The sequence below is a fragment of the Macaca thibetana genome, chromosome 6 (genome assembly GCF_024542745.1).
Source record: "Macaca thibetana thibetana isolate TM-01 chromosome 6, ASM2454274v1, whole genome shotgun sequence".
Classification (NCBI taxonomy): domain Eukaryota; kingdom Metazoa; phylum Chordata; class Mammalia; order Primates; family Cercopithecidae; genus Macaca; species Macaca thibetana.
The window spans coordinates 102,257,041-102,279,214 of NC_065583.1; the positions used below are offsets into that span (position 1 = coordinate 102,257,041).

General features: G+C 43.4%; 1 protein-coding gene across 1 annotated transcript in view; it reads right to left on the reverse strand.

The window, feature by feature from the left end:
• The window catches only part of JMY (junction mediating and regulatory protein, p53 cofactor), an 86,743-nt gene extending 64,817 nt beyond the window's left edge, over positions 1-21,926 (reverse strand). Inside the window, exon 1 of the mRNA XM_050795648.1 lies at positions 20,869-21,926. Coding sequence (XP_050651605.1) covers positions 20,869-21,903 — 1,035 coding nt within the window. The 5' untranslated portion in view covers positions 21,904-21,926. The remainder of the gene's footprint in view (positions 1-20,868) is intronic.
• Positions 21,927-22,174: the final 248 nt, after the last annotated feature.

A 22,174-nucleotide genomic window follows, 5' to 3' on the forward strand; every position in this document is an offset into this window, starting at 1 on the left:
TGACACCCTTTTTAAGGCTCTGCAGTTCCTGGAGTCTCCAAGCTTCCAGGCACCACACTGCGTTCCCTGGTGTCAGCCGTGGAAGCTGCTTATTATATCCCTGGTTCAGTCGCAGCCTCATAGGAGCTGGTGCCAGTACTGGCACCTGGAGCTGCCCACCCCACCACAGTCAGAGTGCCTGGTTGTACGCAGTGGCCAGACCCCACATTCCCTAACACACCCCTCACCGCTCCATGACTGGCTCTCCCTTGGCAAGTGTGGGACTCAGACTGGTAGCAGGAGCCGAGCACAGCCTGCCAGGCTGAGCGGGTAGAATGAGCCTAGCAGGCCAAAGCAAAACTCAGGCAAAGGCACCACTGGTCACAGAAGTTTCTGGCTGGTGAGGTGACACTCCAAGGATCCCATAACACCACTGTACTCCAGCCAGAGGGAGACCCTGTCTAAAAAAAAAAAACAAAAAAGCCCTAATATCTGAATTTAGAAAGTAATGCTCCAAACTGATATTTTTCTTTTTGTTCAAAGACAAATATTGTACAAACTGATATTTAAAATGATTTTCAGATTCTTTACTTTGTAGATAAGTAGTAAATTTGATTGACTGCATTCTACTCCTGGGAAAATACATACCTCTCATTAAAATGTACATACACACTCTGTACATACATGTTATATATAAAAACCAAACCAAAGGCAGGGCACAGCAGCTCATGCCTGTAATCCCAGCACTTTGGGAGGCTGAGGCGGGCGGATCACTTGAGCTTAGGAGTTCAAGACCAGCCTGGCCAATGTGGTAAAACCCTGTCTCTACTAAAAATACAAAATTAGCCAGGTGTTGGGGTGCATGCCTATAATCCCAGCTACTCAGACGGCTGAGGCAGGAGAATTGCTTGAACCCAGGAGGCGGAAATTGCAGTGAGTCGATATTGCACCACTGCACTCCAGCCTGGGCAACAAAAGTGAGACTCCGTCTCAAAAAAAAAAAAAAAAAAGAAAGAAAATCTGTCTTCATCTCTTAGGGACTTACAATGCACTTTAAGGGGCACAAGTGGTCCATAAACAGAAAAACCAGGGTGGCAGTTATGGATGATATCAGCTGCCAACATAAAGCCTCTTTGATTTCTGAATTCCTAACACAATTTCTGATTTTTCCTTGTTTCTTTGAGACAGGGTCACACTGCTGCCCATGCTACCATGCAGTGGTGCAATCATGGCCTACTGCAGTCTCAGCTTTCTCAGCTTCAGGTGATCCTCCCACCCCAGCCTCACCACACCCGGAAAATTTTTGTAGTTTTTGTAGAGACAGGGTTTCACCATGTTCACCACACTGCTCTCGAACTCTTAGACTCAAGCAATCTGCTCACCTCAGCCTCCCAAAGTACCAGGATTACAGACATGAGCCACCATATCCAGACACTGATTTCTTACAGTGGTCAGAAATGACTTTCTATAGGAGGGGGACCTGATCGGGCCCCACCTAGAAAGAAATATGGAACTTAGCCAGGCATGGTAGCTCACACCTGTAATCATGGCTACTTGGGAGGCTGAGGTAGGAGAATTGCTTAAACCCGGGAGGTAAAGGTTGCAGTGAGCCGAGATCGCACCACTGCACTCCAGCCTGGGTGACAGAGTGAGTGAGACTCCATCTCAAATAATAATAATAATAATAAAATAAATGTGGAACTTAAGACAACCAAAAAAAAAAAAAAAAAAAAGGCACTGCAGTGGTGATGGTGTGTATAATGGAGCAAAAATATGACTGTGTATAGTGACTTCAGCAAATAATGGGATTTAAAAGGCTTGGCTATGGCTGGGCCTGGTGGCTCATGCCTGTAATCTCAGCTAGCTACTAGGGAGGCTGAGGTGGGAGAATGGCTTGAGCTCAAGAGTTTGAGACTACAGTGAACTATGATCGCAACCCTAGGTGATGGAGAACCTGTCAAGCAAGAAACAAATGAAAGGAAGGGTGGGGGAGGGAGGAAGGCAGGAAGGTCAGCACAATGGGAACAGGCACAGAAAGAAAGAAAAAAGGACAGGTGCAGTGGCTCAGGCCTGTAATCCCAGCACTTTTGGAGGTCAAAAAGGAACAATCACTTGAGGCTGACAGTTCGAGACCAGCCTGGACAACATAGTTAGACCACATCCCTAAAAAAAATTTTTTAAGTTAGCTAAGGGGAATAGGACAGAGCAAGATGACGCGAATTACCTTTTACGAGACTCAGCACATTCTCATCTGTGGTAGCTATGGGGTGGGGCAAGACTACTTCTGCTTGATTCCTGGTACCAGGTTAGCTACCAGGTCAGTCACGGGGGGGGCACAGAACACCAAGAGGGCTCGTGGGGTCCCTGATTCCAGGACTTGACTCTTGGATGGCATTTCTGAACCTGCCCTGGGCTACAAGAGAAGCTACTGCCCCGAAGGGTGGTTGAAAGGCAAGTCCCAGGCCAGGCAACATTCACCACAAACAGACTTAAGAGCCCTTGGGCCCGAAGGAAACATCAGCAGCAGTCTGCCAGTACTCCCCCTGGGCTTGTTGCTCTGCAATTAGGTTGCTCTGCCATTGGGAAGGGGAGGGAAGAGTGGGAAGGACTCCACCTTGTGGTGTGAGTGCCAGCTCAGCTGCCATACAGCAGAACACCAGGTAGACGTCTAAGGTTTCTGATTCTAGTCCCTGGCTTCCAGAAAGGATCCACCAGGGACCTGGGGGAACTCATCCCTCTGAAGGGAAGGGCACAGGTCTGGCTGGCTGGCTTTGCCACTTGCTCACTGTAGAGCCCTAGGGCCTTGAATGAACATAGGCGGTAGCCAGGGAGTGGTTATAGCAGGCCATGGGTGAGACCCAGTGCTGTGCTGGCCTCAGGTCTGACTCAGCACAGTCCCAGTGGTGGTGGCCACAGGAGTGCTTGTGTCCCTCCACCACCAGGTCTAGATGGCTCAGAACAGAGAGAGAGACTCTGTTGTTAAGGAGAAAGTAAGGGAAGAGAACAAGAGTCTTTGCCTGGTAATCCAGTGAATTCTTTCACATCTTGACCAAGACCATCAAGGTGGTACCTCTACGAGTCTGCAACAACCACAGCAATACTGAGCTTGGGGTGTTCCCTAAAACAGATACAGCCTACATCACAACACCCAAGTCCTTTTGAATACGTGGAAAGCCTTCCCAAGAAGGACAGGTACAAACAAGCCCAGACAGTGCAGACCACAGTAAATACCTAACTCTTCAGTGCTCAGACACAGATGAACATCTACAAGTACCAACATGTTCTAGAAAAACATGACATCACTAAATAAACTATTAATAAATAAGCCACCAGGAACCAATCCTATAGAAACAGAGATATGTGGCCAGGTGCAGTGGCACACTCTTGTAATACCAGAACTTTGGGAGGCCGAGGGAGGCTGATCACTTGAGGTCAGGAGTTCCAGACCAGCCTGGCCAACATGGCAAAACCCGTCTCTACTAAAAATACAAAAATTAGCCAGGCGTGGTGGGGCGCGCCTGTAATCCCAGCTACTCAGGAGGCAGAGGCAGGAGAATCCCTTGAACCTAGGAGGTGAAAGTTGCAGTGAGCCGAGATGGCACCACTGCAAGACTGTCTCAAAAAAAAAAAAAAGGAGAGCGAGAGATGTGACCTTTCAGACAAAGAATTCAAAGTAGCTTTTTGGGGGGGAAACTCAAAATTCCAAGATAACACAGAGGAGGAATTCAGATTTCTATCAGACAAACTTTTTAAAAGAGATTGAAATAAGAATCAAGCAGAAATTCCGGAGCTAAAAAACACAACTGGCATATTAAAGAATGCATCAGAGGCTTTTAATGGCACAACTGATCAAGCAGAAGAAAGAAACAGTGAGCTTGAAGACAGGCTATTTGAAAATACAGTCAAGAGGAAAAAAAAAAAAGAGAAAACAATGAAGCATGCCTGCAGGATTTAGAAAATAGCCTCAAAAGGGCAAATCTAAGAGCTATTGGCCTTAATGAGGAGGCAGTGAGAGAGAGATGGGGTAGAAAGTTTATTCAAAGGGATAATAACAGAGAACTTCCCAAACCTAGAGAAAGATATCAATATCCAAGTAAAAGAAGGTTATTATAGAACACCAAGAAGACTTGACTAAAGACTACAAGGCAATAAGCAAACTTCCAACAGCCAAAGATAAAGATCCTAAAAGAAGCGAGAGAAAAGAAACAAATAACATACAATGGGGCTCCAATACATCTGGAACCAGACTTTTCAGTAGAAGCCTTATAGGCCAGGAGACAGTGGCATGTCACAAAGTGCTGAAAGAAAAATCTTTTACCCTAGAATACCAGCAAAAATATCCTTTCAAACTTGAAGGAGAAATAGACTTTCCCAGACAAAAGCTGAGGAATTTCATTAACACCAGACCTGCTCTACAAGAAATGCTAAAGGGAGTACTTCAATCAGAAAGAAAAGGACATTAATGAGCAATAAAAAAGTCATCTACCAGGCCGGGCACAATGGTTCACGCCGTAATCCCTTTGGGGATTACTTTGGGAGGTTGAAGTCGGTGGATCACGAGGTCAGGAGTTCTAGACAAGCCTTCCCAACATTGCGAAACCCTGTCTCAACTAAAAATACAAAAAAAAAAAAAAAAAAAAAAATAGCTGGGTGTGGTGGTGGGCACCTGTAATCCCAGCTACTCAGGAAGCTGAGGCAGGAGAATCATTTGAACCCGGGAGGAGGTTGCAGTGAGCCGAGATCAAGCCCCTGTACTCCAGCCTGTGCGACAGGGCAAGACTCTGTCTAAAAAACAAAGTCACCTACCAGCACTTTGAGGGGACAGGACGGGTGGATCACTTGAGCCCAGTAGTTCAAGACCAGCCTGGGCAATTGGCAAAACCCCATCTCTACAAAAAAATAAAAATAAAGAGTGGTGGGACACGCTTGTGGTCCCAGCTACTAGGGAGGTTGAGATGGGGGGAATGCTTGAGCCTGCACTCCACTGCATGCCACAGCACTCCAGCCTAGACAGAGAGAGACCCTGAATAAAAAATTAAAAAAAAAATCATCTGAAGGTACAAAACTCACTGGTAATAGTAAGTAAACAGAAAAACAGATTATAACACTGTAACTGTGGTATGTAAGTTACTCTTATCTTAGAAAGATTAAATGATGAACCAGGCTGGGTGGTGGCTCATGCCTATAATCCCAGCACTCTGGGAGGCTGAGGTGCGCAGATCATGAGGTCAAGAGATCAAGACCATCCTGGCTAACACGCTGAAACCTCATCTCTACTAAAAACACAAAAAATTGGCCAGGCTTGGTGACGGGTGCCTGTGATCCCAGCTACTCAGGAGGCTGAGGCAGGAGAACTGCTTGACCCTAGGAGGTAGAGGTTGCAGTGTGCCACTGCACTCCAACCTGGGCGACAGAGCAAGATGCCATCTAAAAAAAAAAAAAGAAAGAAAGAAAGATTAAATAATGATGAACCAATCAAAAATAACTGTTAGACAACTTACAATAAGATATATAGAAACAACAACAAAAGAAACAACAAAAAATTAAAAAGTGGGGAGACAAGATTAGTCTTTATTAGTTTTCTTTTTGCTTGTGAGCTTACGCAAACAGTGGTAAGTTGTTGTCAGCTTAAAATAATGGGTCCTGAGATAGTATTTGCAAGCTTCATGGTAACCTCAAACCAAAAAACATACTATGGATTCGCAAAAAGAAAAAAGTATCACCAAAGAAAATCACCTTCAATAAAAGACATGAAAAAAGAAGACGGAGAAGACCACAAAACAAACAGAAAACAACAAAATGGCAGAAATAAGGTACTTACCAATAACATTGACTGTAAATGGGCTAAACTCTCCAATTAACAGACACAGATGGACCGAATGGATTAAAAAACAAGACCTAATGATCTGTTACCTACAAGAAACACATTCACCTATAAAGACATACACAAAAAGATATTCCATGTTAATGGAAACAAAGCAGGAGTAGCTATACTTAGACAAAATAGATTTCAAGACAAAAACTAGAGACAAAGAAGGTCATTATATAATGATAAAGGGGTCAATTTAGCAAGAGGGTATAGCAATTTTAAATATATATGTACCCAACACTGGAGCACCCAGATATATAAAGCAAATATTAGAGCTAAAGAGACAGAGGCCCCAATACAATAATAGCTGGAGACTTCAACACCCCACTTTCAGCACGGGACAGATCTTCCAGACAGAAAATCAATAAGAAACACTGGACTGAATTGGCACCATAGGTCAAATGGACCTAACAAAAATTTACAGAACGTTTCATCCAATGGCTACAGGATACATGTTCTTTGCCTCAGCATATGTATCACTCTCAAGGATAGGCCATGTTATGTCACAAAGCAAGCCTTAACACATAAAAAAACAAAAAACAAAAAAACCCCTGAATATCAAGCATTTTCTCTGACCAAAATGGGACACTCTAGAAATCACTGACAAGAGGAATTATGGAAACTATACAAATACATGGAAATTAAACAATATGCTCTCTAATGACCAGTGGGTCAATGAAGAAATTAAGAAGGAAACTGAAAAATTTCTTAAAACAAATCATAATGGAAACACAACATACCAAAACCTACGGGATATAGCAAAAGCAGTACTAAGAGGGAAACTTATAGCTAAAAGTGCCTATATCAAAAAGAAGAAAAGGCTGGGCATGGCGGCTCATGCCTGTAATCCCAGCACTTTGGGAGGCTGAGGCAGGTGGATCATTTGAGGTCAGGAGTTTGAGACCACCCTGGCCAATATGGTGAAACCCCATCTCTACCAAAAATACAAAAAATCAGCTGGGTGTGGTGGCGCGTGCCTGTGATTCTAGGTACTAAGGAGGCTGAGGCAGGACAATCGCTTGAACCCAGGAGGTGGAGGCTGCAGTGCGCCAAGATTGTGCCACTGCACTCCAGCATCGGCAACAGAGTGAGACTCTGCCTCAAAAGAAAAAAAGAAGAAGAAGAACTCCAAATAAACAACCTAATGATGCATCTTAAGGAACTGGAAGCCAGGCGTGGTGGCTTACGCCTGTAATCCCAGCACTTTGGGAGGCCAACGCTGGTGGATCACCTGAAGTTGGGAGTTCAAGACCTGCCTGACCAACATGGAGAAATCCCGTCCCTACTAAAAATACAAAATTAGCCGGGTGTGGGGGCGCATGCCTATAATCTCAGCTACTTGAGGGGCTGAGGTAGGAGAATCACTTGAACCCGGGAGGAGGAGGTTGAGGTGAGCCAAGATTGTGCCACTGCACTCCAGCCTAGGCAACAAGAGCGAAACTCTGTCTCAAAAAAAAAAAAAAAAAAAGGAACCAGAAAAGCAAGAGCAAACAAAACCCCAAATTCAAATTATTAGAAGAAAATATTAAAGATCAGAGCAAAAATAAATGAAAATAAAAGAAAATAAAAAGATCAAGGAAACAAAATGTTGGTTTTTTGAAAAGTTAAAATTGATGAACCTTTAGCCAGACTAAAAATAGAGAATATCCAAATAAAATTAGAGATGAAAAAGGAGAGAATACAACTGATCCTGCAGAAATTCAAAGGATCATTAGTGGCTTATATGAGCAACTATGTACCAATAAATTGGTCTAGAAGAAATGGACAAATTCCTACACACAACATACTACCTACCAAGATTGAACAATGAAGAAATCCAAATGTAAGCTCACCAATAACAAGTAATGAGATTGAAGCCGTAATAAAAAGCCTGCCAGTAAAGAAAACCCCGGGTCCTGACGGCGTTCACTGCTGAATTCCACCAAACATTTAAAGAAGAACAAACACCAATCCTACTCAAACTATTCTGAATAGAGGAGAAGGAATACTTCCAAATTTACTCTACAAAGTCAGTATTACACTGGTACCAAAATCAAAGACACATCAAAGAAAGAAAGCTACAGGGCCAATATCTCTGATAAATATGGATGCAGGCTGGGCGCAACGGCTCACGCCTGTAATCCCAGCACTTTGGGAGGCCAAGGCGGGTGGATCACGAGGTCAGGAGATCAAGACCATCCTGGCTAATACGGTGAAACCCCGTCTCTACTAAAAATACCAAAAAAATTAGCCGGGTGTGGTGGCGCGTGCCTGTAGTCCCAGCTACTCAGGAGGCTGAGGCAGGAGAATGGCGTGAACCCGGGAGGCAGAGCTTGCAGTGAGCCAAGATTGCGCCACTGCACTCCAGCCTGGGCAGCAAAGCAAGACTCCGTCTCAAAAAAAAAAAAAAAAAAAAAAAAAAAAAAATGGATGCAAAAATACTCAACAAAAAACTAGCAGGCGAAATTCAACAATACATTAAAGGTGGGGTGCAGTGGCTCACACCTGTAATACAATACTCTAGGAGGCCGAGGTGGGAGGATTTTGAGCTCAGGAGTTCAAAACCAACCCGGTCAACATAGTGAAACCTCATCTCTACTAAAAATAAAAAATTAGCTGAGTGTGGTGGTACATGCCTGTAATCCCAGCTGCTTGGGAGGGAAGGCAGAAGGACTGCTTGAGCCTAGGAGGTTGAGGTTGCAGTGAGCCAAGATCATACCACCGCACTCCAGCCTGGGTGGCAGAGTGAGACTCTGTCTCAAAAAATAAAAAACAAAAAATAGGAGCCCAAACGACTCTTTAGGAAAAAAACTTAATAATTTGATTGAAAAATGGGCAAAGATTTGAATAAGTATTTCTCAAAAGACACACAAATGTCAAACAGTCATTTGAAAAGGTACTTAACATCATTAATCAGAGAAATGCAAGTCAAAAGTACAATGGGACATCATCTTACCCCCAATTAAAATGGCTTATATCCAGGCTGGGCGCAGTGGCTCAAGCCTGTAATTTTAGCACTTTGGGAGGCCGAGGTGGGTGGATCACCCAAGATCAGGAGTTCAAGACCAACCTGGCCAACATGGTGAAACTTCATCTCTACTAAAAATACAAAAATTAGCTGGGTGCAGTGGTACATGCCTGCAGTCCCAGCTACCCAGGAGGCTGAGGCACAAGAATCGCAACCCAGGAGGTGGATGGAGGTTGCAGAGAGCCAAGATTGCACCACTGCACTCCAGCCTGGGCAAGAGTGAGACTCTGTCTCAAAAAATAAAAAAAAAAAAGACCGGCACTGTGGCTCACACCTGTATTCCCAGCACTTTGGGAGGCCAAGGCAGGTGGATCACCTGAGGTCGGGAGTTCAAGACCAGCCTGACCAACATGGAGAAACCCTGTCTCTACTAAAAACACAAAAAGTAGCTGGGCGAGGTGGCGCATGCCTGTAATCCCAGCTACTCGGGAGGCTGAGGCAGGAGAATCGCTTGAATCCGGGAGCCAGAGGTTACAGTGAGCTGAGATCTTGCCACTGCACTCCAGCTTGGGCAACAAGAGTGAAACTCTGTTTCAAAAAAATAAATAAATAAAAATAAAAATACAAAAATAAAAATCACAACAATTGAACTCACGGAAAGAGAGAGTAGAATGATGGTTACCAGAGTGTGGGAAGGGTAGGAAGGAAGTTGAGGGGAGGTAAGGGCGGTTAAGGGGTTAAAAAAAAAATAGAATGAATGAGACCTAGTATTTGATAGCACAACAGGGTGACAACAGTCAATAATAATTTAATGGTGTAATTGGATTGTTGTAAAACAAAGGACAAATGCTTGAGGGGATGGATTCCCTATGTTTCATGATTTGATTACTATACATTACATGTCTGTATCAAAACATCTTATGTACTCCATAAATATATATACCTACTATGCCCCCCCAAAATTAAGTTAAAAATTAGCTGGGCATGGTGGTACATGGCTGTAGTCCCAGTGACTCAGGAGGCTGAGATGGGAGGATCACTAGAGCCTAGGAGGTTGAGGTTGCAATGAGCCATAATTGTGCCACTGCACTCCAGCCTGGGTGATGGAGGGATATTCTGTCTCAAAGTATAATAAAATATATTTACAATAAAGAAATAACTATAAATATGCTCAGCTATCTTAAATCACATTCACTTTTCCTTCCTTTCCAACCAAACAGGAATGTGCATTTTCAAATAAACTGACTTTTCCAATCTTCCTCCTCACCCTCCACAGTCAAATAAATTGACTTGTTAAAAAAAAAAATCAGCATATAGAAATACCTACACACTCTTCTTAAGAAATACAAATCTGGATCCTTTGGAAATCACACTAATGAAATAAAAGTGAAGAATTATGTATAGGCAGTTCTCAATTATGAAATATATTGTACCCTAAAGGCACATTTAACTTTATTTTTTCCCATAGACAATATTTTAAGTTATGGTTAGACTTTGCAAAGCTACCCCAAACCATGGTAAACATGTAAAAGTGCAATGAAAGATATTAAAATACAACATCTTGCTAGAGTAAGTATGAAACTACTAATCAGAAATACCAATATTAAAAAAAAAAGTAGGTATAATTGGAAATAATTAACAGTTGGGTAAAATTTGTAGTGAAGTGTAATGGGCTGTTAAAAGCACCTGGACAGCCCTTACTTCAAAGGCCAAAGAAAAAAAAAAAAGAAAAATAATTAAAAATTTAAAAATACCTAACACAAGATCTATTTATTTATGTATTTATTTTTTTGAGATGGAGTCTTGCTGTCACCCAGGCTGGAGTGCAGTGGCACAATCTTGGCTCACTGAAAACTCCGCCTCCCAGGTTCATGCCATTCTCCCGCCTCAGCCTCCAAAGTAGCTGGGACTACAGGCGCCCGCCACCATGCCCAGCTAATTTTTTATATTTTTAGTAGAGACGGGGTTTCACAGCGTTAACCAGGATGGTCTCGATCTCCTGACCTCATGATCCGTCCACCTCGGCCTCCCAAAGTGCTGGGATTACAGGTGTGAGCCACCACGCCCAGCCAAGATCTATTTATTAAATAAACAATTGAAGGAGATTTAAAGGTATTTTTAATGTTTCCAGAGGTTAATGCTTACCATTTCTTTAATGGTTATTTCAACTGGAATATTTGCAAATCAATTGTGGTCAGGGTTGTCTGGAACGCTTACAAACAAAGTGACGGGGAATACAGAAAAAAATGGGGAAGAGCTATCAATAAAGCTGACAAGAAAAAATACTAGAATCACCGTTTTAACTGACTGTATCAAAAGGACCACCTGTCCTGTGATGTCAACGAAAATAATAACGTGTACACGAAGCAGCAACAAGGGACTTGGGAAAGCATGTACTAGGAATTCCTATGGAGGGTACAGGAGGTTGAAGATCAACCTGTCACATTTTTCTTGTTGTTTTGACGTTTTGGCTTGGAAATATTTTACCTGTACAGCACCAGCTTCCATTACAAACATGGTTTTTAGTACAAACAAGTTTGGGTTTAGGAGGAACCCAGCATCAGTATGAGTTGCTTCAGGAAAAAGTAGATGAAAAAGTATCACAATAGCAGCTGACATTTATGACGGTTTCTATATCAGACACCATTCTAGGCACTTCACATATATTTTCGTTCTTCCTAACAATCTTATGATGTAGGTATATAGTTATTACGCCATTTTAGAGATGAGGAACCACGGGCAGAAAGCTCAGTTACTACCAAGAGTTAAGCTAGTGGAAAGTAGAAGTGAGGCACAATCATGGCTCACTGCAGCCTCCTGCCTAGGCCTCCCAAAGTGCTGGGATTACAGGCGTGAGATACTGTGCTGGGCCAACATACCTATTTTTAAATCCCTCTATGAGGTAGCAGTATTAATCTCTCTACAGATGAAGAAGCTAAGGCACTGCATCAGGTAACTTGCCCAAAATCACAGCTATTAACATGGAGAAGTCAGGTCTCAACCTCACTTGCATCCTACCTCTTACTGTCTATCTATGTGTCACCTGAGATAATGTACACAAAGATCTCCGTAAAGTGCTTGGCCCACAGTAAGCATTCAATAAAGGTTAACTAACTATTGCTGCTATTTAAAACTTCTTATATACATCCTTATACACACTCCAGTTATGGCCCTATAGGTGTGGATAGAAACTCATCTAGATAGGACGGCAAGGAGAAAGATAGGCTTAAAGAAATAATTTTAATAAGTAAGCATTCATTTTGCAAGTATAAGTTTCAGTTATCAAAAAGTGATCGGAAAAGCAGTTTTAATACTAAAAACCACAGGGAGAAGTGAAAAAAGAACAGAAAATTTGAAGCATAGGTAATGAATGATGTAAGGATAAACACACACAAGAAGAAACACTATTGCCATATTCAAATGCCCTCTGTACTTCAAAGTGAATTTAGGCTTTCTCAAAGCCTAAAAACACAAGCAATATTAAAAGTGCTGTGATTTCAACAGTCATCTTACTGCAGGGAGATCTCAACCTGGATACAGGGTGGGCGCAGTGGCTCACACCTGTAATCCCAGAACTTTGAGAGGCCGAGGCAGGCAGATACCTGAGTTTAGGAGTTTGAGACCAGCCTGGTCAACATAGTGAAAACCCGTCTCTACTAAAAATACAAAAATTAGGCCGGGCGCGGTGGCTCACACCTGTAATCTCAGCACTTTGGGAGGTCGAGGAGGGCAGATCACAAGGTCAGGAGATCGAGACCATCCTGGCTAACACGGTAAAACGCCGTCTCTACTAAAAATACAAAAAATTAGCCAGGCGTGGTGGCGGGCGCCTATAGCCTCAGCAACTTGCAAGGCTGAGGCAGGAGAATCGCATGAACCCGGGAGGTGGAGCTTGCAGCGAGCCGAGACTGCGCCACTGCACTCCAGTCTGGGCCACAGAGCGAGACTCCGTCTCAAAAAAAAAAAAAAAAAAAAAAAAAAAAAAAAAATTAGCTGGGTATGGTGGCAGACGCCTGTAATCCCAGCTACTCAGGAGACTGAGGTGGAAGAATCATTTGAACCTGGGAGGCAGAGGTTGCAGTGAGCCAAAATCACGCCACTGCACTCCAGCCTGAGCGACAGAGCGGGGCCTCGTCTCAAAAAAATAAAAACACCAAGTTTCTCAGGTCCCAACCCTTGCCACACTGTGCCTGTCAACTACTGTGGGTCCTTTAAAAAGAGGCTATCCTTACCTCACTTTACAAACAAAAAACTAAGGCCCAAAAAGGCCAGTTAACAGCCTAAGGTCAAGCAACTTGTATCACAATCAGGATAAAAATACAGATTTTTCCTGAGCCATATCCATTTAATTTTTTTTTTTCCATGAAGCACCTAAAGACAGTGTAGTGGGATGCTTCTGAAAAAGCACCCTGCCTCAACTAATTCCAAGCACCAGAATGACTTCGTGACCAATTTTATTTAAAATTTCTTCCCAAAGAAAGTGTTCATCACTACATTTTCCCAGTGCCTATATTACTATTTGTTGAGTAAACTAAGACCCTAGCCACTACCCTCAAATCTGAAAGTTACAAATAAAACCCCAAATTATTAAAGTAACTTCATATATTTATCCTTAAAAATTCTCCTCTGTGAAATGTCTAACCCATCAGCCCTATTTTTATTTCACAGCCCATTTTATAGAACCTTCGCTACAGTCTGAAAAAGAGTCTACTATATAGAATTGTAAGTATATTTAATTTAAAATTCAAGGACAATCCCCCGCATTTAGGAAAACAACTGAAAATTTTCTGGCCTTTTGCTGAATAAGTTCTTCTCTGCCCCTATGCAGTTTAATAACTTAGATATGCTATGTTAAGGCTATTTGGTATTATCAAGTCCCCTACAAGAAGCCTGAAAAACCAAGTGAACTGCACCATCTCTACCAAAAACAAACAAACAAACAAACAGTTACAAGAACTATTATTTAGCCTTCAGTGCCTATGTCTCTTACCCTTAGAACTTAATATTCTCCTACCAACAACTGAGTGAATCAGGCAGATTCAGAGGAAGCAGGTCCTGGCCTTTTAGAGAGTGAAAAGAGCCACAGGAAACTTCCCGTTACCAAAAAAAAAAAAAAAAAAAAGTAGGCGCAAATACATTTAACCATCAATGGAGCAACAGAGGGCTCATCTTGTGCTTTCAAGACCTACTGTCAAAAATATTTTACAGTTAACAAAAGGTCAAATAAAGCAGCAATGGAGAAGGTTAACAGATCGATTAAAATTACATGTGAGAATCTGCAAAGATAAGATGGCTAATTCAAATACAGCAGCTGCTATGTTTGATAAAACAATTTTCCCACCCATCTTCTCCCTTCTCTTCCCATCTCTCTCAGACACACATACACACTCCCTTATAATAACATTACTGAAGTGTTGTCTAAGTTAACCTCATTTTAGCAAGGAGGAAACATCCCCAGACTTCATGTCTATGAAATATCTGGGCCAGGCGTGGTGGCTCAGGCTTGTAATCCCAGCACCGTGGGAGGCCAAGGCAGGTGGATCACCTGAGGTCAGGAGTTCGAGACCAGCCTGGCCAACATGGTGGCCCATCTCTACTAAAAATATAAAAGTTAGCCAGGTGTGGTGGCACATGCCTGTAGTACCAGTTACTTGGGAGGCTGAGGCAGGAGAATCGCTGGAAGCCAGGCAGTGGAGGCTGCAGTGAGCCGAGATCATACCACTGCACTCCAGCCTGGGTGACAGAGCAAGACTGTCTCAAAAAAAAAAAAAAAAAAAAAAAAAGAAAGAGAAAAAAGAAAGAAATATCTGGTGGACTGGGCATCTTGTGACGTTAACTGGCAAGCAGAGAAACCATCACACAAATTAATTACCAAGAAGGCTGACATCCTACTACCAGGCTCCATGTTTTTGTTTCATAGAAGCCCTAACCTAGGATATATTCATTTTTCTATACTTATATCTTATTCAGTGATGCAAAAAACTGTCTAAAAGTACATTTGGGTACAGGATTGAAGAAAATGATTAGCATCAAAATATTGTAAATGCTTCCAACTTTCAAGTCTTTCATCAATGCTTTAAGAATCCCACAAATTCACTTAGTTTCATTATTCTTTAACTGTATTTTACAGTAAAAGAACAGTCTGCAATATTTTCATGGGAGTATAACATGGTTAGACAAGGCATCAAGCTACAATGTTGACATATCCTCTGTCCTAAAAGTCTACAGCTCCCATATGTCCTCAACATGTAATATCCTATTTTTCAATACTTCCAGTCAATGCAGTCAAGAACTGCCAGACAGAACAGCTCTCTCCATTGCAATCATATTATATCCTTCCCTACAAACAGCAGCCTGCTCCCACCATTTATTTATATGTAATCATGGGCCATAGCTTGCTGGCCCAGTGAAAGACAGGTGGCGTCCCAAGACTCCTAAAGTACTGTCATTTCTCTAACGTATATAGTTGGGGTTTCAGCAGGGCTTGAGTTTTATAACTAATCTTAGGTTTTCAGGAAAATTACAAAAGTTATTTTCTAAGGACCCAAAGGTATCCTTGGGAGGACACCTGTTAAACAAAACCTCCTCCTAGAGCTCCTTGCCCCTTCAGTTAAATAACCTCAGAAGTCAGGAGCTGTTTTTCAGCTTAGCCATTAAGATATAAAAACAAAACAAACAAAAAACCTGTACATGATTGGGCACTCTTCTCTAACATAAACCTATCCTTGCACCACCAGGCAACCCCTTTCTCTAAAACACAACATTCAGACTGCCCTACCTCATGCTTGTCATAATTAACTTGAAATGAGTTATCCTAATTCAAAAGTAATTATTGAGTGGTGGCATGCACGTGTAATCCCAGCTACTTGGGAGGCTGAAGCAAAAGAATTGCTTGAACTTGGGAGGCGGAGGTTGCAGTGAGCTGAGATTGTGCCATTGTACTCCAGCCTGGGCAACAGAGCGAGACACTGTCTTTAAAAGAAAAAAATTATTGAACTGACTGCATTTTAAGATAATACCACTATCCAATTCTCAAGAGTAGAGACTGACGTCCTTTCTCTTTAAGGAAGGAATACAGTCCTTTGGATCAAGAACCCCAACAGGTCATAGGCATGGCAGAAAAGGCACATATTTGGATTAAAACAAATCTAGGCTTTCATCGGAGGTTGGTTACTCAGCTTAGTTTAGCCTTGGTGAAGTCCACAGGATCTCTTTAAGTCTCAATTTCTGCTTCAGTAAAACAGGTATAAAACACCCACTGATCTCAACAGATAGTGAAGAGAATGGAAGCAGATAGCTAATGTAAAGAGCCCAATACCTAAACAGTGCCAATAAATATTAGTTACAATCCCCACAAAAAGGGCTGAATGGAAAACTGGATAATCCTTGTTACATGAAAAAAGGGAAAATAACACTTCCTGGAAGCCTGTTTTGTAAGTGCCAGGCACTTTGTTAGGCCCTTTCTCATACTGTCTTACTCAAATCTTAAGACATCCTTATTTCCCCCATTTTCCTTTTTAAAAGAGGTTAAATAACTAAGTAGGTCATCAGAAGTGGTGAGTCCTATTTTCAACCTAGGTCTTTCTGACTCCAAACACTCAATAGGCTATTTATTACGTGGCTTACACGGATAATTTTGAAAACACATGCTACTTCCAAACCGTGGTTTCAACTGAAGAGAAGTTAGAATTGAGCACATCCTTATAAACATAATAAATTCCAAAATGAACACTGATGATTAGATCTTAATCAACCCTACCATCATAATTAAGGTTTACTATCTAAAGCACCACAGTTAATTATCTCGAGAATAGCTGTCCTTATACAGAAACCATTATTTATAAAATCCAGGTCAAACCTAAGCTGCGGTATGGACCACCAACGCACACACACTAATACAAACCTCAGCTCTGACCAACAACCAAGGCTACTGCTGAAAACTGTTCATAGAGGTCTTGGTGGCACCTGCATTCATTTAAGGACTGATTCAGTGCCTACTGTATAAATAGTGCTTCCAACAGTAAACTCTTGTAAAAGTCCGAAGTCAAACACACCAGTAACAAATTTCACCTTTCATTTGCATTTAGCCCCTAAGTATACTGTACATTACAACATAAACATAACTTCTAAATGCAGTGTGAAACCAAAACATTCCTGTGACTGACATTATTGCCTTTCTCTCTAAAATGCACACATGCCCACACATATAAAACTGGGCCAGACACCCCATTAAAACCCATCCATAGCCCCTCTTACAGGGAATTCACCATTCCCAGGTAAAAACCTCTTATTGAGGAATTTATTTACGTTTTAAGAGATTTTCCTTTCAAGAACTATTGGGTACATTAAAAAAAAATTTCTCCTTGTTTTGAAAACACTGTCCTTTGAGAAATTTACACTTATCAATTTATAAAAATCTTACAACTTCACATTAAAAGGACACATCTTCTAAGTCCTTTAAATTCTTGCAATAGTAAAAATAAATAAATTAATTATAAAAACTTCTCTAGTTTCCTTTATCCACTAATTAAGAGTGCTCACAAGATGTGTGGTTCTGAACTAGGGGTGGCAAAGAAGAGAGTTCCAAGGTATTGTCAAAACCAAGGACCTTGAAAAGTTTACAATCTAGTTGTACAGTGTGTTCTATTAAAAACAAACAAACCTTTCAACAATTTACTAACCATTTTGAACAAAAACAGGTGGTTTTAAGTCGAAACCTTTAAATGGACAAGGAAAGGAATACTGTAGGAAAAAAGATCAAAAAATAGATTCATAGAAATTAAAGAAGGAAAAGGACTAAGTATTCCAAGTGACCAAAGGACTAAGTATTCTAAGTAACATATCCTCAAGAATGTATTTGATTTATCAGATAAATCTAGCTTGAAAAGCTATAGCGAATTCCACAAACTAAGTCAACAGAATAAAACAAACATGACACAACTTCTACAAAAATGTTACCTTAAAAAATGTTACTGCAAACTCTTAAGAAAGCAGTTAAATTTAATTAGCTAAAAACAAATACATGGCTAGCATCCTACACACTTTCATTGTCATGTCCATGGCAGACATCACCAACCAATCACACCACACTTCCCTCCCTTCCCCCCCAACATAATCTAAGAACACAATCTTCCAGTAGAAGTCAGGGTAGGCATTATTACCAAACCTATTTGTTGTCCTTGATAGCTATTTTTCAAATATTGAAGTTGCCGGGTACAGTGGTTCACGCCTGTAATCCTAGCACTTTGGGAGGCCGAGGCAGGCAAGATCACCTGAGGTCAGGAGTTCAAAACCAGCCTGGCCAACATTGGGAAATCCTGTCTCTACAAAAATACAAAAATTAGCCAGGCGTGGTGGCCGGCGCCTGTAATCACAGCTACTTGGGAGGCTGAGCAAGGAGAAATGCTTGAACACCAGAGGTGGACGTTGCAATGAGCTGAGATTACACCAGTACAGTCCAGCCTGGACAACAGTGTGAAACTGTTTCGAAAGGCAGTGGGGGAGAAAGGTCGGGTGTAGTGGCTCACACCTGTAATTCCAGCACTTTGGGAGGCCAAGGCAGGCGGATCACGGGGTCAGGAGTTCGAGACCAGCCTGGCCAACATGGTAAAAACCCGTCTCTACTAAAAATACAAAATTAGCCGGGCAAGGTGGCACGCGCCTATAATTCCAGCTACTCAGGAGGCTGAGGCAGGAGAATCAGTGGAACCTGGGAGGCAAAGGTTGCAGTGAGCCAAGATCACACCACTGCACTCCAGCCTGGGCGACAGAGCAAGATCCCGTCTCAGAAAAAAAAAAAGTATAATTTTCTGTTAAAGAAAACAAATCATTATGGTCAAGAGAACCTTAATTAGGAACAGATTTTTTTTTAATGTAATCCCCTTTTTAAAGAGTTCTAGAAAATTATATATTTTGAGAGCTTATTTTTGACCCATTTGAATTAAAAAACCGGAGACAGTCGCTTTTTCTTCTTTTCTTTTTTTTGAGACAGAGTCTCGCTCTGTTGCCCAGGCTCGAGTGCACTGGCAGGATCTCCTCTCACTGCAAGCTCCGCCTCCCGGTTCCCGCAATTCTCCTGCCTCAGCATCCCCAGTAGCTGGGACTACAGGCGCCCGCCACCACACCGGCTAATTTTTTTTTTTTGTATTTTTAGTACAGACGGGATTTCACCGTGTTAGCCAGGATGGTCTCCATCTCCTGAACTCGTGATCTGCCTGCCTCGGCCTCCCAAAGTTCTAGGATTACAAGCGTGAGCCACCGCTTCCGGCCTGACAGTCGCTTTTTCTGAGTATCCAAAAAGTTAAAACCAGACAGGCCCACTCATCATGGGATTTTTAAAGAATATATAGTTTTAAAAAAATCTGTAAATCTAATAAAAGAAAGAAGCACTAACTTGGTTCTTGCAGTTTAAGAGAAATACAGGTCAATATTAACCAAACACTTCTGAGAATATATGTGGTCACTTAAGATTTGTCACTTCCTTCAAAAGAATTTAAGGTAGAACAGACTCCCGAAGTGAGGTGATAAAAAAGGAAAATAAAAACAGATACCAGGAACTCTAGGATCATGTTATAGAGTAAACCAACAGGAAGGACTGAAAAACTGGATTCAGGAAGTTGTAAGAGAGTACTATTGTATAAGCGAGAAACAAACATTTCTTAAATACTCAAGTCTAATAAAGAAAAAGTTCTCATATTCTACGAAAAAAACAGGACGCTCTAGCTCCCTAGTCTAACAGGGTTCAAGTATTATTTATACATAGGCAGATAACAACACAATCTCAGGGATATAAACACCATAAAAAGGGGCATTTCAGGCCAGGCACAGTGGCTCACACCTGTAATCCCAGCACTTTGGGAGACCAAGGCAGGCGGATCACGAGCAGAAGATAAAGACCATTCTGGCCAAGATGGTGAAACCCCATCTCTACTGAAAAAAAAAGGAGCCGGGCTAACGTGTGGCGCGCACCTGTAGTCCCAGCTACTGAGGAGTCTGAGGCAGGAGAATCGCTTGAACCTGGGAGGCGGAGGCTGCAGTGAGCCGAGATCGTGCCACTGCACTCCAGCCTGGGAGACAGAGCGAAACAGTCGCCAAAAAAAAAAAAAAAAAAAAGGTGGGCGGTGGTGCATTTCTCCACCAATCTCAATTGCATTAATAGTAAAAATAGTAACTTGCTTTGAGAAACTACGTGTAGTACTCATTAGGGAAAACTAAGTATATTTTAAAAGACTTTTTTTTAGTGAAGTTCCTCCAGCAGAAGCCAGTGAGCAGGCATGAATTACACATTTCTTACACATTCTAGAGCCCCATATGTATATCCATTCAGACCCTTTTTTCCATTATTTTCTGTTACTTTAAGGATTAGTTTGAAAAAGCTTTTGTACTTCTACAGTAAGTACAAAAATACAACGAACATTCCTGCCCAGAGCCTTTATTTCTCCCTAAAACAGGAGTGAAACCTGAGCCATCTGTAAAGATCTGAGGTAGTCCAAAAAAGAAGAAACAAAACAAAACACTTATAAAAAATCTTTTAAAAATAAATCTGCATCCAATAGTCAGTAGGTGCTTTTTCACTTGGACAGGTCACCCGTTTAAAAATGAATTTAAAATTTGCGTCGGTTGCCACACTGCATAAAGAAGAATCAAAACAGAAGATCAACTTTGCTAGGTAAGACAAACTATTTTAAATAAAGGTGACACGGACAAAGAAGAGTTGATATCTGGGCAGTTATTGCTGGGAGAGCTTTAGGGGTAGAAAAATGCTCATGTAGCCTATGCTTACAGAACACTTTTCTGAGTGGCTTTAATTGCGCATTACCAGTACTGAGTAGTACACAGAGCGCATTTGATAAATGGGGAAGGAAATAAAGACTAAGGTCCTTCAGAGAGTCAATTAAGCAGCCACCCAGAGGGATGAAGGGGAAGGTAGATCAGGAACCCCTCTTGGTTTCCACTTGACCAGAAAAGCAACCGTCCTACCTGCGCACACCCGAGACCGAGCCTTCAGCCTTTGGTTTGGCCAGTAAACCAAAAGCGACCAGTAGAGCCCAGACTAGAGGCTCACTCAACTCACCTCCTGGATGCGCTTCCTGGCCCGCTGAAGCACTTCTTCGTAGCCCTTCTGCCGCAGTTCGCTGAGGCTTTCATAATACTCCTCGGGATCGTCGGTCTCGGTGAAGAGCACCTGGGAGAGGATCTTCCAGCCGCAGGTGTCCAGGCCGTGGCCCAGGTAGACCTGGAGCTGGTAACACAGACTGTCGATTTCCTGCTCCGTCATCTCGGGGGCGCCCCCAAACAGCACAGTCCACATGCCCGAAGGTTCCTCCGGGAACACCGGCAGGCACGACTCCAACTGCGAGTTCACCGAGCACAGCTGCTGGTGCACGGCGCGCAGGTCCTGGAAAGAGAAGAGTCCGGCCCAGCTGCACTCTTCGGCCGGAGACTCCAGCTCGGCGGCTGGCAGCGGCTGCTCCGCGTCCGAGAGCGCCAGAGGCGCCTCGTCCTCCTTCACCATTTCCAGCACCTCGATCTCCTCGGAGACCGTCCCAGAGGCGCTCACTATACGTACAGAGGACACCGGGGCCTCTTTCGGCGCCGGTCTGGCTGCTGCAGCAGCAGCGGCCCCCGCCGCATCGTTGGCTTCAGATACTCTCTGAACCGGGATGGGTTTGGCCCGCACTGGGCTCCTAAGACGACTCTCCGCCCCTTTGCTGCCAGGACTTCGCAGCCGCGGGTCCCCCAGAAGGCTGCCAGTGCTCCGAGGAGAACCGCCCTCCGCCCAGGCCGAGCTCCGCCGGGGCCCGGGGCTCCTAACCAGAGTTGCAGAGGCAGTAGCCTCGGGCCGGCCCCTGCCCGCCGGGCTGCCAGGCCCGCGGCTCCCGTCGGACGCAGCTCCGCCGGCCTCGGCGCCCCCTCGCGCCCCCGCCTGCTCCCGGGAGCCGCTCCTCTGCCTCTGGGCCGTCCGGTTGTGGCAGGTTATGGCAAACTTGCCCTCAATCTCGTTCCAGGCTACAATAAAGACGAATTTGTGCTTCTCGCGCTCGTCGAACACATGGGGCCGCACAGCCACCCAGTCTGACTCGAGCGTCTCCTCCAGCGAGAACGACATGGTGGCTCCGACTTAACGCTGGGAAGGGCCGCCGGCCCGGCCCGCTCGAGGACTCCCCGCTGGCTGCGCCGCGCCCCCCGCTCACCCTCGCCGGGCGCCTTCAGCCATCTTAGTGCGCCGGCCGGCTCTCCTCGCTCGTTCGCCCGTCGCTCCGCGCCACGACCACCGAGCTCCTTTGTGGCGCGGCTCGCGGGAAGGACAATACGCGTCCCGGGAGCAGGTAGTTCACATGGTCACGTGCGGCCGGATCTGTTTACAAGCCCCGTGCTGC